The sequence below is a fragment of the Lepisosteus oculatus genome, chromosome 15, assembly GCF_040954835.1.
Source record: "Lepisosteus oculatus isolate fLepOcu1 chromosome 15, fLepOcu1.hap2, whole genome shotgun sequence".
In the NCBI taxonomy this organism is placed as follows: Eukaryota; Metazoa; Chordata; class Actinopteri; order Semionotiformes; family Lepisosteidae; genus Lepisosteus; species Lepisosteus oculatus.
In genome coordinates, this window is record NC_090710.1 from 20,288,130 (window position 1) to 20,303,529 (window position 15,400).

Below are 15,400 nucleotides of genomic sequence, written 5' to 3' on the forward strand. Positions count from 1 at the left end.
CTATTTCAGGTAACTGCAGTCCTGATCCTGAAAACCACATTTTATAGGCAAACTTTGAATAATTAGTTTCTATAGCAGCGCTCTTCAGGTCTGGTCCTGGGCTACCAAAATGACTGGAGATTTTCATTTAATCTCTTTTTAAAACTAATATAAACCAGTTATTTCTGCCATGGTTGGATTGCTTTAATGACAATTTTTTCTCAGTATTTCAGCTGCTGTTGCTTTAAAGAATTTATATTCACTCCTGGTCCTGGGGGACAGCTGAAACAACTGTCATGAATTTTTTGAATGAATTGTTCACTTAATTACTGCGTAGGGATTGGTCTCTGTTATCATTGTTTCTGGGTGGGTTGCTCATTAAAGAATATAAGTGTTGTATTAAAAAGGATTCAAAATAGATTCACCCACAAAAAAGAAGCTAAAAATGATTTAAAATAAAAATTCTAATGAAAAATCAATGGCCTAATCAGCCTTTGTTTGAATAACTCTGAAAGATGTTGAGAAATTCATATAACAGATTGTTGCCCACATTATACAGTACAGTGAGTTAACATACTGTACGTGGTACTGTATTTAAAGTCCTATGTGTGGGACTAACACACTAAACAACACCATGTGTTACAGTGTTTTCTTTAGTTCTTGCACACACTGCTAGCTGACTGTGTGACAGACTAAACAGTGTTTAATCTCAGAGGTACAGATTGCTTCCTCTTTGCTGTTCTGCATTAAAGCAGACATTACCTTTGGAGGAGTCCTGTAACATTCATGCACACTTGTCTTCTCACATGCAAGTTAAGATTTGATGGAATTTTAATTTATTTGCTACAGATCAGGTTATGTTGTTTTCTCAGATATTACTTTTTCTTATGTAACGTGAGTGGTTAAACCCTGAACTGTGGGTCTCGAGTTTCAGCCCTTGACAACCCTGTGCTCTGGACTCAACAGCGAACAGTCATCAGCTGTCAGCTAAATAATCATGATGTTAAAAATAAACACAAACAGGCTCCTGTCAGAGGTTGTTTCAGAGTTGTTTGCTGCTGTCACCTCCCATATTATGCATCAAAATGCACGGTTTAGGTGGTTTCACTGAGCAATTCATTTTCTTGTCCTTTTCGTCTTGGTGTGGTGTGGATGTTTCCCCACAAGGGATTTTGTGGGTCTAAACGCAGATGACAGAAGCTTGAGTGAAATCCCACTTAGTGTTTTAAAGAATCTGCCAGTAAGTCTATAATTGCACATTAAGAAAAAAATACTCCGACACTTCATTTAAAACATTATCCTGTTCCTTATCCTTAATGGTTGGCCTTTGCAGAGACAGCTAACGGTGACCCATTAGAATTTGAACATATACTCAGTTGAGTGCAGTAGTAACTGTACAAAGGTGGGATTTGAGGGAATGGTTTAATATTTGTAGTGGAGTAGAAGGCTCTTGGTATCGCATTAGAAAAGCAGACCCTCCACAGATGTGGGAGGGGCTTTGCAATGAGATAAAGAGCATTAGAGAAGGCCATTAGTGCTCTGTGGATTAAGATAATCCAGTCCATTTGACAAAGGCTGCAGTTTACTCTGCATCCAAGGTAAAAGGAAGATGGAGATCAAATTTGGGAATATTCTATTGTCCATCCTCTTCTTGTCTGAAGGTATGTCCCTGTGTGCTTACTTTATTACAAGAGTGGGGGATTCAGGCATTTAAAGTATACTTATTTTTCATTGCACAGAACCTCCTCTGGTGCAGAGATGCACAGTAATATGGTGTCCGGACATTTTGTCTAGTTGCTGCAGGACAGGTGTTCCGAATGAGGTTTAGGTTCACTCTATCCCTCTTGCACGTTTGTAACCCATCTGTGTATCAGCATCAGTGTGCTATCAGCATGGAGAAAACAGAACTTCAATATTAGCATCCTTCATATCATTATATGTTTAAAGAATGTACAGTGTATACTCTGTGGGTGGCATGGTTGTGCAGTAGTTAGCATTACTGTCTTGCAGTGCTGGAGTGCTGGGTTCATTTCCTGGGGTGCTATCTGTGTGGAGTTGTAGTTCTTCCTGTATTCATGTGGGTGTCCCCCAGGTGCTCTGCTCTCCTGCCTCAGTCAAAAGACATGCTGGTACTGTTGGTTAATTGGCTTCTGGGACAAATGGTCCTGTTGTGTGTGTGTGTCTGTGTTTGTATCTGTGTTTATCCTATGATAGACTGGTGTCCCATTCAAAGTGTGTCCTGCTTTGTGCCTATTGCTTGCTGGGATAGGCTCTGGCTCTCCTGTGGCCCTAAGTTGGATAAAGGGCTCAGAAACTGGATGGATATACTGTATAGTGCATGTTCATAGGATGACACATTCTGACAAAAATAGCTTTTCTGTAGATGCTGAACACAACTTGTGCCTGTAAACCTGTTTTCAAAATGCTAATGAGAAACTAGTGGAAACAGAAAAAAACATACCTAACATGTTTGAGGTGTTCTCATACAATCTTTGCATACATTTGTTACAGCATGTCTGTATCAGTTGTGAGTTACTTAATTATTGAATGCATTGTTATTTCATAATTTAATGCATTGTGTTTTATCATTCAGTGGCTCTATCAGAATATATTGTCGGTGGCTCTTCTAACACTGATTTGTTTCCCTCTCTCTGCAACATGTGTTCCCCTGCTGGAACAGCCCTAGTAAGAGCTTCTACTGAGGAGGTATGTATAATCCATATGATCTCACTCATCTCTGCACCTGGGAAAATGTTGCTATTAAAATTAAAATCAAGCTTTGAATGAAAAAAAATCCCCCGTGCTGCCCTGTTTGTGTTACAGGAGGAGAGGACAGACCCGTGGATGGGGAAGGCCTGTAAGTGTGACTGTGAGGGCGAGTCCAACTCTCTGTGGCCCAGCAAGAAGAACATCCAGGAATGCATGCCAGGTGAAGGCTCGTTAACAGTCACTGTATTGCACTGCTTAGAGCAGCAGACCAGTCTGTGGCCCACTGTCAGAGGAAGCACTTACTTGGGTAGTGCGTTTTTGTCACTGTATGTTGTGGAAGCAGCTGTTTCATGTTTGCAAGGCACAGCACACATCTGTTTAATCTGTTCCAATTTGAAATGATTTCATGTGTGGATGTACATCCTCTTCTTATTGTCCATATACTGACTCATACTGAAGTTGCAGTAGTCTACATTTTACATCAGTAGCTCATTGTGAACACAGATAATTCTATTTACACTTTAAATGGGGTGTGAATAGGTATTAATGAATGTGTCAGTAGTATTCTCCCTTGAGATAACAAGATACTAAGCTCACGTCCTGTGATTTAATAAAAAAAACAGATGCTCAGTGCTCGGGATTTAACTTGGATTAAAACTTACAAAATGAGTTGATTAAGAATCTGTATAAACAGACATTTAATAAGGACAATATTTTAATGAATCCAAGAACAGTGTAAAGAAATGGCCGTGCTCTGCTTGAGTAATGAAGGTTTCTGTCTGTACTGAGGTTGATGTGTCTCTGAGAGAAGCTCTGAATGAGAATGAGATGTTCAGGTTCAACAATCAGCAGAAGAGTTCATAGGCACCAGGAAATTAAATGTGTAAGGGACAGAGTGCATCATGGAAGACGTGGGGTCATCACACCAGCCCGGGCCTGCTGCCTCCATCTGCACAATCAATTGAAGACTGCACTGGCTGCTATTCTAGGACAAAATAGCCTGTGCTTAGTAGAATGACTGTGACGGGTCAATGAAATTGATCTGCAGGCTCAGAGGCCATTCAGGGGTAACATGATGCAACTGAGAGATGAAAGTACCATCTTTTGGGGATCACGGAACATCTGAGGTGGCAGCGAGAAAGATGTGAAGTGTTTCGCTCATTGGTGTCATTTTGCCCTTGTCAGATCTGAAATAAGACTTGGCTTGTGGAGATGTCTTATCGAACTGCATGCTCGTTTGCCCTGTTGCATTGTTTAAACCAATCAATGGGAATCTTCCTGCTCTACAACACATGGACAAAGTCCCCGTGCCAGATATTCTTGAAAGCCAAGAACATCTGTCAGTTTTCCAGCACTGGGATAACAATGGTATAACTTCAATAGAACAATCTCAAAGTCTTGTTTTGGCCATCATTTCATGAGCTCCTGAGCCTAATAGAACATCTGTGAAATGAACTTGCCAATCAACAAGAGATACCTACAGTACCTTCACCAACTGGATGTGGCTGCAGAGAAAGATTGGCAGAACTATTCTGTTAACAGGCTGATCAGGTCTATGCCTCAATTCTCTCAGAAGATGGCATATCTTAATTCTTCAATGGGTATTTTGTTCATATTTTCTTTCGTTTGATTTCCATCCATCGACTTTCTAACCCTTTTGTCCAGTACAGGACCACAGGGGAACCAGAGTCTATCCCGGCAAACAACAGGTGCAAAGCAGTGTACATCCTGGATGGGATGCCGGTGCCCTGCAGGGCACACAGAGACACAAATGCACACACTCACTCCAGTTTTCCCAGAAGTCGATTAAACTGCCAATTAGTGTGTGTTTTTGGACTGTGGGAGGAAACTGGAGCACCCAGAGAAAACTCACGTGAAAATAGGGGGAACAAACAAACTCCATGCAGATAGCACCCCAGCTCCAGAACTGAGCCCAGGACATCATTACTATATTACTGCCCATCATGACAGCAGTGCTAACAACTGCAACACTGTGCTGCTGTGTTTACTATCTATGCTTAAAATATTTGAGTAAGTCCTTTGTGCCTCATTATTGTTTTTAATTTGTCCATCAGTATATGTATTGCCATTTTTAATCCTTCAATTATATAGTTAGAATGGTTTTTATCTGAAGCCTATGAGCGATGTTAGATTGCCTGCTGAACCCATGCTATCCCGATAATTCCTTCACTGTAATTTATTATCTATTTTTCATTTTGTTATCTCAAGTGAGGGAACTAGAGAGTAAATGCAACCCCTTTGCTGTTTAAAGTAATAGACAGACAGTCCCCACTCGGTTTCCTCTGTATCACTGCTCTGAAATGACTCTGACAGATGTGTTTATGAAAAATGAATTGCAAGGTGTCTGTTGGGAGAGATTTTTAACAGGATAGTAGGATCTGTCTTGAAATGACAGAGTGCTGTGTCAGGAAAAATCACCTGTCTGGCATCTCCCTCTTCCTCCCATGTGAAAGTAATAAGGGTATTTGTTGTTGTGCCCTCATGAAATTGATGTTTTAACTTTCAATTAGAAAAAGTAGCAGGTAGCAGGCAGTTTTGACCTTTTCATTCACTGATAAAATCAGAATGATACATTCATTACATTGATTAATTTTGTGTTTCCTTGAAATGGTTTGTATTGTTTTTGTGATTTTTATTCATGCATATTTTTTAAAAAGCAGATTTGATTTAGATTTTTTTTCCCTAAGCAATAATGGTGCTGAAAGGCCTGTCACTGCACTCTTATGGTATTTATCACTTCATAAAATGTTTGCACATTGAAATTATATGAAATTATATGCGGTGATTCTGCATTGTGAAAATGAATGCTCACTCGGACTATTGTGTTCATTTTAGAATGTTTTCATATTCCTTCTTTTGTTAGTAGTTAATACAGGATAGTAGGACTACAGAAAAGTATTTAATGAAACAGCAAGATAATCAACCTTATTCTTAAATCTTAAACCTTAAATGGGTACCTTGTTTTTGGAGGGTTCACACAAAAAACAGCAATTGGAAAAGAAAACAAAACTGAAGAAAATGAGATATTTCGGTTCAATATTAACATTTTGATAAACATAATTACAGTACAGTGCTTTGAGAGGCTACTTTTAGAGGCACTACATAAAATAAAATGTATTATTATAAAATATCAGTTGTGGTTTGAGGAGCTCACAGATGAAGTGAAAGGGTATCACAGAATTTGTAAAGGAGAGTTTGGGAAAGATAAACAAAGCTGGGGCTAGTGAACTGGTTAGATGGATGAAGCCACTGTTTTCAGTAAGGAAAGAAAAGTACTTTCTCATTGAATGACATGCAAAGCTGTTTTGAGCAGGACTGCACGGGCAGTTATCTTAAACTTTAACTCGTTTTTTAAAGTATTGAACATGTCACAGAAAGAAGGCTGTTTTAAATTTCTTTCTTCATCTGTTTATGGATTTTGCATCACATAAAATGATACAGTTCATGTCCATTCCAAATGTTATTTTTGATTTATGCTAAGATAACAATGATCCTGATTTAAAGTGAGTTTGATTTACTGTATTGATAGAAATGTAGCAAATCCATAAAAAAAGCGATTTAAAACACGGTAATTGTTCATGGTCAACAAATCTGTGAAGTTCTCAATGAGAAAGAGAGAAAGTGGAGAGTGAGAAAACAAGGAAAAGAAGGAGACACAGCTAGAGAGACAGAGTCAGAATGTACCAGTTAATCCCATTACTGCAGAGTGATGTGAAGATTACTGTGACTAAAATAGGGTCTGCCCTTCACCGAATTTCAAAAAGACGGCGTTGCTGTGCACGCGAAAACACACGAGGGCTGCGATTCATCTTTCACCGTTCTGCTCTGGCGCACTGATGTGAGCCGGCAGGGCAGGTATGGGGTGCGACCTCAGAGTGTTCTGACTCACAGGCGACTGGAGACACACACAGGCGGAGAGAGCAGCACCTAGTCAACACATGGCACTGTGAGTGTGGAGGGACAGACAGTGGGATGGAGCTTAACATTAACATATGGCCATCTGTCCTCATTAAACCGAAATGGCTGTTTATAGATATTGCATGGAGAGAGAATTAGGAGAATAGCTTATGAGCGCTGGGTTGCATGCAAAGGCTGTGAACACTGACTATGGTGAGATTGTGAGCTTCAGAGGCAAACGAATTTGGTTCTGGCAGGCACTGCCAGAAATGAACATTTCAGATTGTCTTTCATCACTGGTCAGCAGTAATGACTATCACCACTGTGTTGATTCTCGTAGCATGTTCACAGGTTTCAGGGCAGTATTAATGACTGCACACTGGTGTTAATTTATGCTGTCTTTCCTCAGGTTTCTGTCAGCATTTTCTTATTAATTTTCCTGACATAACAAAGTCGCCTTTGTGGTGGAAAGTGTAGTTGTGCCTTTCACTGCTGCATAGAAAAGAGAGCTTAAGTTGGAAAACTGTGGCTACAGATTATTTAAACAGATAGAAGATGCTGATAGAAAAGGAAGTGTTACTTTGTATCAGGGTATGGCAACTCCAAACCTGCCTTTCCAGCTCTGACACAATAAAATTAATTTATTTTAATTAAATGAATGCTTATCCTTAGAATGTAGGTGTCTCGGTGGCATAGAAAATACTACTACCCTGTCGCCTGGCTGACACTGACATAGAGAACATCAGCAGACCACCTCTCACCTCTCATTGGTAACTACCCATCTGTTGGCATGTAAATGATGTACAAATTACCATACCATGTATGAAAATGCTACATATTATTGACTATGTATCCAAGTAATATAAAATGGAAATATGTGAAGTATGGTTTGGTCAGTGTGGCACAGTGGGGCCCTGGGTTCAATTCCAGACCTGGGATGCTATTTGGAGTTTGTATTTTCTCTCGTGTTTGCATGGGTTTCCTCCCATAGTCCAAAAACATACTTTTAGGTTAACTGTCTTCTGGGAAAACTGGCTTTAGGTGTAAGTGTGTCTGCCTGACTTCTTGCTCACAGGGATGGGCTTTGGCTCCCCTGCAACCATGAATTGGAAGAAGTGGCTAGAAAATGGATGATTTGTTCAATTTTATACCTCTGCCATGTGTGGAATTTTACAAATTAGTGTACTCCACTGTCCCAGATGTTCAGGAAAGATTGGATTCATGGGAGCATATTGTAGCGCTCTCAGGTTCAAAAGGGTATGCACCCTCACCGCTGCCGCCTCAGGTCGGTCCCCCCACCACTGGGGACTTGAACCCGGGCCTCCGGCATCACTCATCAGGGACCCAGCCAGCTGAGCTAAAGGGAGATCTCCTGTCAGCCCGCCAGCTGTGGTCCCTGCTATTCACAGGGAAGGGCGGTGACATCACCGCGCTGGGAAGCCGGCTCGCACTACCTGTAATGTCAGCCGTATGCGTTATGATATCAAGCCACTCAAGGTGTGAAGTCCCACCACACAGTATTTAGTTTAATGCTTAAGGTCTCCAAAATTGTCCAATTTCTTTATATTGAGTAATTGGAGTGAAAAGTTAATTAGATCCCCAGATCAGTTAGCTACTGTCAGCACGGCTGATGTAGGTGGGCCAAAGAACATCCTCTCCTTTGTATCTGTTCTCATGTTGATGTGTTTCCTAACAAAGGACCAAATGTTGAACACAAGCATTAAAGCATTAGTATCTGTTATGAAGGAGTTACCACTGATGATGTGTTTCCTCCTACAAACCTGAAGGAGACTTTCATCTCCAGATAATTTAATAATCCAAAAGGAATCTAAAATCTCTGAAATTAAAAAAAATGTGAACATTTCACTAATATTGGTATATATGCTCATTTAAAAATAGCACAGTACAAGTTAGCCATTGTGTTCATGCAAAAATCAACATAAAAATTCCTGCTTAGACATGCAGCAAGTGCTAAGAATGTTGTGAGATTCAGTCTCCAGGTTATTTACGAGAGGCTCCGTGAAACCAGCTTGATTTAGATCAACTGACAGACTTGACTGGTGATGTCTTCTCTCCAGAGTGCCCTTATCATTGGCCGCTGGGTTTTGAGTCTGGGTCTGTGGCCCCAGAGCAGATCAGCTGCTCCAATGAGGACCAGTACACAGGCTGGTACTCCTCCTGGACCTCTAGCAAAGCAAGACTCAACAGCCAGGGCTTCGGGTGAGTCAGGACACACACACTTCTCATTGCCTTCAATATACAATTTACTGTTTAGCCCTGGTTTCCCCAACCTCTAAACTGATAACCAATAACCTCTGTTACTTCAAAAGCCAAGGTCTCCCATGTATTGATTTTTTTACTAAATTATTAAAGATGAAATAACACTACAGAATTATGCCATGTGATTTTGAAAGCATGCCTAAACACATTTTTAGGTGATATGGTGTGCACTGCAGATAATATGGAACCATGGCTCATTTCCTTCCTTACCACTGAATGTTCAAGGGAGGGGAGGTTTGAAAAGGGATTTTTGAATATGAGTGAAACCCAAAACATCTATAAAAGTAATTATGTTAAAAACCAAAAGGATGTATAGGCTTGTGAATAACAAGTCATAGCCTATTATAGCTTTTTATATGGATATTAATTTACTAAGCATGGTGTTAACTACGACAGGCTGTGATTTTCACTACACAGACAAAAAGTTCTACACCTTTTGCAAACAGAGGGTTGGATAGAGTATTTACTCCTGTGCTGCATGTCGGTGTCTGATATACTGTGGTTTAAGCCTGCACACTGACAGATGTCCTGGGTGTTCCTTACAGGTGTGCTTGGCTCTCCAAATTCCAGGACACCAGCCAGTGGCTTCAGATTGATCTGAAGGAAGTGAAAGTGGTCTCTGGCATCCTGACCCAGGGGCGGTGCGATGCTGATGAATGGATGACCAAATACAGCGTCCAGTTCCGCTCTATTGAGAGCCTGAACTGGGTCTACTACAAGGACCAGACTGGAAACAACAGGGTGAGTGTCAGAGGACATCCCAAGGACGTCTGTGCATAGCACAGCAAGAAGATTTAAGACACCACAGGAGCCGGTATAGCTGAAACCACCAATTCCCTTTATCCTTTTATTACCTTGTCCATAATCCTGAACATAATGTTACGCATCTCGCCCTGATCATAGTATAAACCCTAATTCTAATTTTAGACCTCTACCCTTAACTTAGCGCCAACACTAACATTGACACTATGTACAAGCCCAACCCTAAGTGTAACTGTAGCTCAAGTCCTAATTCTAAGTCAGACCCTATTAACAACTCTTAATTCTTACCCTAACCACAACTCCCATCCTAACCTATATCATTCAATCAAACCCTACCTTCAGCTTGTGCACCACCACTACTCATAATCCCATCTTCATCTGTTTCCTACTCTAGTTCTAACCTTGTCCCTTGAGCCCCTAACCTAATTCTAAGACACATCCTAAAAATTGAATTCTATTTGCTTTTTTCCTTAAAAAATGGAAATACAAAATCTAAAATGGACTGGACATCTTAAATTCTATCAAACAGATGACTTTGAATTACTACAAATCACAGTACTTTAATATTACCAGTATATATAGCTATATATTTCAATTAATTCATAATTTTAACTTTCATCATGCAGTTAACAAAAACCCCACCACACTGGTTAGAAAACTGACAGTAGTCATAGTCACTACTGTCTTGTCCTTGCTTAAAGTCGGGCCCTGCCTTAACTGCAAAAGCATGTCATATAGTCTCTACCATTATTCCTTGGTTAGACTTGTTTTAATCATAGCACTCGTCCTAATTTTAATCCAACACTTTCATTAACCCTACTTCTAAACCATACCCCAAATCGTTCCCAACATTGAGCTTATTGCAAAGAAAAGGCCAACAGAGACTTTCTTCTCATGAAACGTGATTACTTTGAAGTAGACAGGAGTATTTGAACACTTTTCTACTTACTTGGTGGGATGGCAACATCATTAAATGCAACAAGCTGCGAAAATCAGTGAAGATGAGCAGAAAAATCATTGGGGCAAATTAGATCAACCTTCTACAAACAGAGGGTGGTAATAAACAAGGCCAAGAACATTGTGTGTCTGATCCCCTCCATTGTGAATATACCCTACTTCCATCAGGGGGGTGCCTCTGTGTCCCCAAGTGGAACAGTAACAGACTCAGGAAATCTTTCATCCTCTTTGCAGTCTCACTATCAAATGCTGTAAAGTAACTCCTTTATTCTACCTCCTGAAACAGTGTTGTACTGTATTCTGTGTTGGTGATGTTGTCTCTTTTTGTTGTACTGTTGCGTTGGACCCTGCTGTAAAACAGATTTCCCAGAGGGCATAATAAGGGCTAGAACTGAATTGAAAAAAAAAGAAAAAAGCTTAACTATGACCTTAACCTTATCTCAGTATCTCTTGAACACTTGCAATGATTACATTCCAAATCCCCTGAAAACTCAAAACTGGTACTGGTATTTACACCACCATTAGATAGAAAGTTATTCACAGGATTAACACCAGTGGTAGTATTTAACAGAAAGTTATTCATTGGATTAATACCACTGGTACTGTTAAACAGAAAGTTATTCATTGGATTAACACCACTGGTACCATTAAACAGAAAGGTATTCACAGGATTAACACCACTGGTACCATTAAACAGAAAGGTATTCACAGGATTAACACCACTGGTACGATTAAACAGAAAGGTATTCACAGGATTAACACCACTGGTACGATTAAACAGAAAGGTATTCACAGGATTAACACCACTGGTACTATTAAACAGAAAGGTATTCACAGGATTAACACCACTGGTACTATTAAACAGAAAGGTATTCACAGGATTAACACCACTGGTACTATTAAACAGAAAGGTATTCACAGGATTAACACCACTGGTACTATTAAACAGAAAGGTATTCACAGGATTAACACCCTCCCCCTCACTGCGACAATCCTGTGAGATCTTTTCCAGAGGGGAGTGCAGACCACATGATCACAGAGGCCTGCTTTGTCCCCTCAGGTGTTCTATGGGAACTCGGACAGGTCCTCTTCAGTACAGAACCTCCTGCGCCCGCCCATCGTGGCTCGATACATCCGCCTGCTCCCCCTGGGCTGGCACACACGCATCGCCGTCAGGATGGAGCTGCTCCTGTGCATGAACAAGTGTGCCTGAGACACCAGCACAGGCGGGCTGTAGCTAGTGCTCAGTGAGCCCTCATTCGCCGCAGAGGAACAAAACTTACAGCTACCATAAAACCTCAGAAAAGAAGCCGCCCTTATCAGTTTCACAATTAAAATATTTGGGGAGGAGCATGACATTCTTCCACTGCGCACACATACCAGCAACAAAAAGCTCATCTGAATTTGTCAATGACATTCATCCGATAAGCAGCAGGCATGTACTGTATTCTGTTTTCAAGAAAAAAAAACAAACGTAAACTAAAATAAAGACTCAATGCAGATCTATTGTACCAAAACAATCAGTTTTCCACTGTAGCTTGGGGGTATAGGAGAGAAAAAGAGTGGGAAGCACTGTTGATACATTAATAGAGGGGAGCAGGGGTTTTCGTGAGGGGTCTCGTGTGCTGTACTGTGTGTGAATTATAACGTGTTTTGTGACAGTCAAGTAGGTTACACTGGTAAATCCCCATTGAATTGGGGACGTCATTTTGTGTTTACAGAAATATCACTGTTTTACTGTTACAAAGGCAATGGCCTTCAATAAATACAAACTGAGTCTTGTACTCTGGCTTCATTTGATGGAACATTTCTTACAGGAAACAGATTATGTAGACATGGCAATGGGAGGACTGCAGTATGTTGCTCCTTGGACAAATGAGGATAAATACAGACAAGGCATCTTTCAAATGTAGAAGCCCAAGGCCTTAAATCCCAAGAGCCCCAACACTCAGAAAATCTTAAATAGGCAAAGGTGTATAATGTTGAAGAGAGTTAAACTCCTTCTCCTCCATTTTCTGACAGTAAAGTCTGATGCAGAATAAAATAAAAAAGTCTATACACCTTTGAATTGCAAAACTTGTATTTTAAATAAATGGATAACCCATTCGAAAATGCTAGTTCAGAAATACTTTGAACTATTATCATGTTACCAACAAGTTAAATAGTCTAATAACAGTTAAATCCATGCACATAAGCTGAACAAAAAACTGCAGTGGTGAAGTATAAAAAAAAGACAATCGTTTTCTTATTGGCATTTATTCTGGATTTCCTGAAGTAGAGTCAGGATTGCTTGAACCGGACTGAGACTAAAGCCATTTAATGAATACAGAGATACAGTAGGTGTCAGTAAGGAAGAAAGAGCAATATCAAAGAATTTGTCATCAACTATACCGAGCATCAAGAAAATATGAAAATGACAAAATCTTGACAAACCTTGCAAATTGTGCATTGTATTTTATTGAACAGACCTGGTAAATTCATTATGCTGATAAGCTTGCAATCAACAGGGTTGATCAGCAGTTCTCTACATGAAGTCAGAGGCTAGTAGTGTGCTGGCCAGCACTGGGAGCTGTAAACCTGTGATGTATGCTGTGCATCAGTTTCAAGGTGCTGTCATGTGGTACTTTGCCTCTTGTCAAGCCTGAACAAACATACCTGTTCACGGTTCGCTATACCCTAGATGCTACATTTTGTACCAAATCATCCCACAAAGGTTCAATGAGGATCAAATCTGAGAATAAAAGGGTCTGGATACCTTCTAGGGGTAGCAGGAAGAAGTGGGTAGGCTTTCTCATCTGGTTAATGGTTAAAAGATGAAAAGTGTTAGGTTAGAGGGGGGATTCACAGCACAGCTCTCTCATTTAAGGTTAGGCTTACAGGGGAATCCAGTGAGGCAAAGCAGGTCACAGAGCAACTCATCCCCGGTTTCACAGTTTCCTCAGAGTTTTATTGATTTCTTCCAGAGGTATTATTCAGGTTACTGAAAATAGTTGCAGGTTCTGTACCCTGTAACGGAGTGCATGTGCATATCTTAAAAGGATACAGTACAGTAAGAGGGATCTGCCACACTACATGACACATAACTGACACGTTCTCATCTCCCTAGAAAGACGCTGTTACACATGCACCTTGAGGAAGTCGAATTTGCCGAACCTTGAGGTGAGATTTAGCACTTATGCAACAAATTCACTCCAGTTTAATGCAGTAAGTAATTAATTATCAATTAAAACTTAATATTCAAAATCCTCACTGTATAGTATTTTAAAAAAATACACGCAGAGTAGTAACTATATTTTGAAATGTAATATTTCTTTATGGAGCTTCTTTAGGATGCTCTATGCCCTGTTCAGCTGTCCCTTGCTGCCTAATATATTTTCCATCTTGCAAATATAGACTTGAAACATAAGCACCCAGTGTTGTTTATTCTTAGTACCCTGGCAGGTGGTATAGAATGACCCGAGCATCTCTCATGTCCTGTTCTTGATTTGTTTAATTAACCCAGAACTTTCACTTATAACACTGGTTGAATTTCTCTTTTTAAAATCAGATTCCAGATGGATTCCACAGGGTCACTCCTGTGTTACAATGTTCAAAACCACTTGCCGGACTAAAGAATGTCATTGGCTCACACCAAACTTGAAAGATTAAAGTTTACTTACCTGTATGCAGACAGGTACCGATTTGACTATACTTACTGTTCACAGTCCATTTCACGTTGGTGCACATTTTGAACTGGTCTTGGGGCACATTAAAATTGAATTCACTCTTTTCTTCAGTTTACATATATTTTTAAGCAGCTTTGTACAACAATAACACAGAACGAAAATGACACGGAAAACCTTGCTGCAATGAAATATCCAACTATGATTACTTTTGACAACAGGGGCTCATGTCCTGGGCATGGCTTCAGACTCTGACCACATTCACTTTGCAGTCTTTTCTAGCATCTGGGCATGAGATTTTATAGAACATTTTATACAGATGTGAATGGCTTCAGTCTTTATGGATATCCAAATCTAGCTTTAAATGCAATGAAAACATAACTTGAATTCAAATGTTCTTAAACCACATAAAAAACCTCAGCAGGAGACAGAAGCAAAGTGAATGCTCTGTGGGGCTCAGTGGAGTTTTACACAGCAGACTCCTGGGATCGCGTCTGGACCTCCATGTAGCTGTTAGGGATTGGAGTGTCTTGAGGTCACATGCTTGGTCTGCTCTCTAACATTTCTCATGCCTACAAATGATACTCATCAAACTGCATGATCTTCATTAGAAATGAATGATGGGTTGTCATCACAACCTTGGTTTCCTCAAAAGAAATGCAGTCATCACCAACAAAAGTGCTTTTCCACTGGCATCATGGAATTGGAATCTATGTTAATAGTTATGTCATGTTAAAAGATGTTATGTTAAAATGAGACAATGCACAATAATTCAGTTAAGATATTGTACATGGTTTTGTTCACCATACTAGGATAAAATACTACTGATATGGAATCTCTAAAAAAAGAGCATCAATCTACATTCCTGAACTCAATAGGTATATCCTACCCTGAGGCTACAAAATAATCTTTTTATGCTCGAATAGAAAGGACTACAAGCGGACTTAATTCAGTTCAAATCTTCAAAAGCATTGACTCAGGGTAACCCAGGGGACTAATTCAAAATCAAAAGTGAAATACAAACCAGAGGACAGTAGTAGTAGTTAATTCATCCAAGAATCTCACCCAGCTTTTTATAAGTAAATTCTTTACACAGAGTAGTGATTAAATCCTTGGAGCAATTTTCTAATAGC

At 40.0% G+C, this 15,400-nt stretch overlaps 1 protein-coding gene across 1 annotated transcript; it reads left to right on the top strand.

Annotated features, from left to right (window-relative positions):
- The first annotated feature begins 1,236 nt into the window (after window positions 1-1,236).
- Window positions 1,237-12,078, top strand: rs1a (retinoschisin 1a). Its single transcript, XM_006639117.3, has 6 exons — window positions 1,237-1,640; window positions 2,660-2,685; window positions 2,803-2,908; window positions 8,685-8,826; window positions 9,432-9,627; window positions 11,666-12,078. Exons 1-6 carry the CDS (start codon window positions 1,589-1,591, stop codon window positions 11,816-11,818), a joined length of 675 nt encoding a protein of 224 aa, XP_006639180.1. The 5' UTR covers window positions 1,237-1,588; the 3' UTR covers window positions 11,819-12,078.
- The last annotated feature ends 3,322 nt before the right edge of the window (window positions 12,079-15,400 follow it).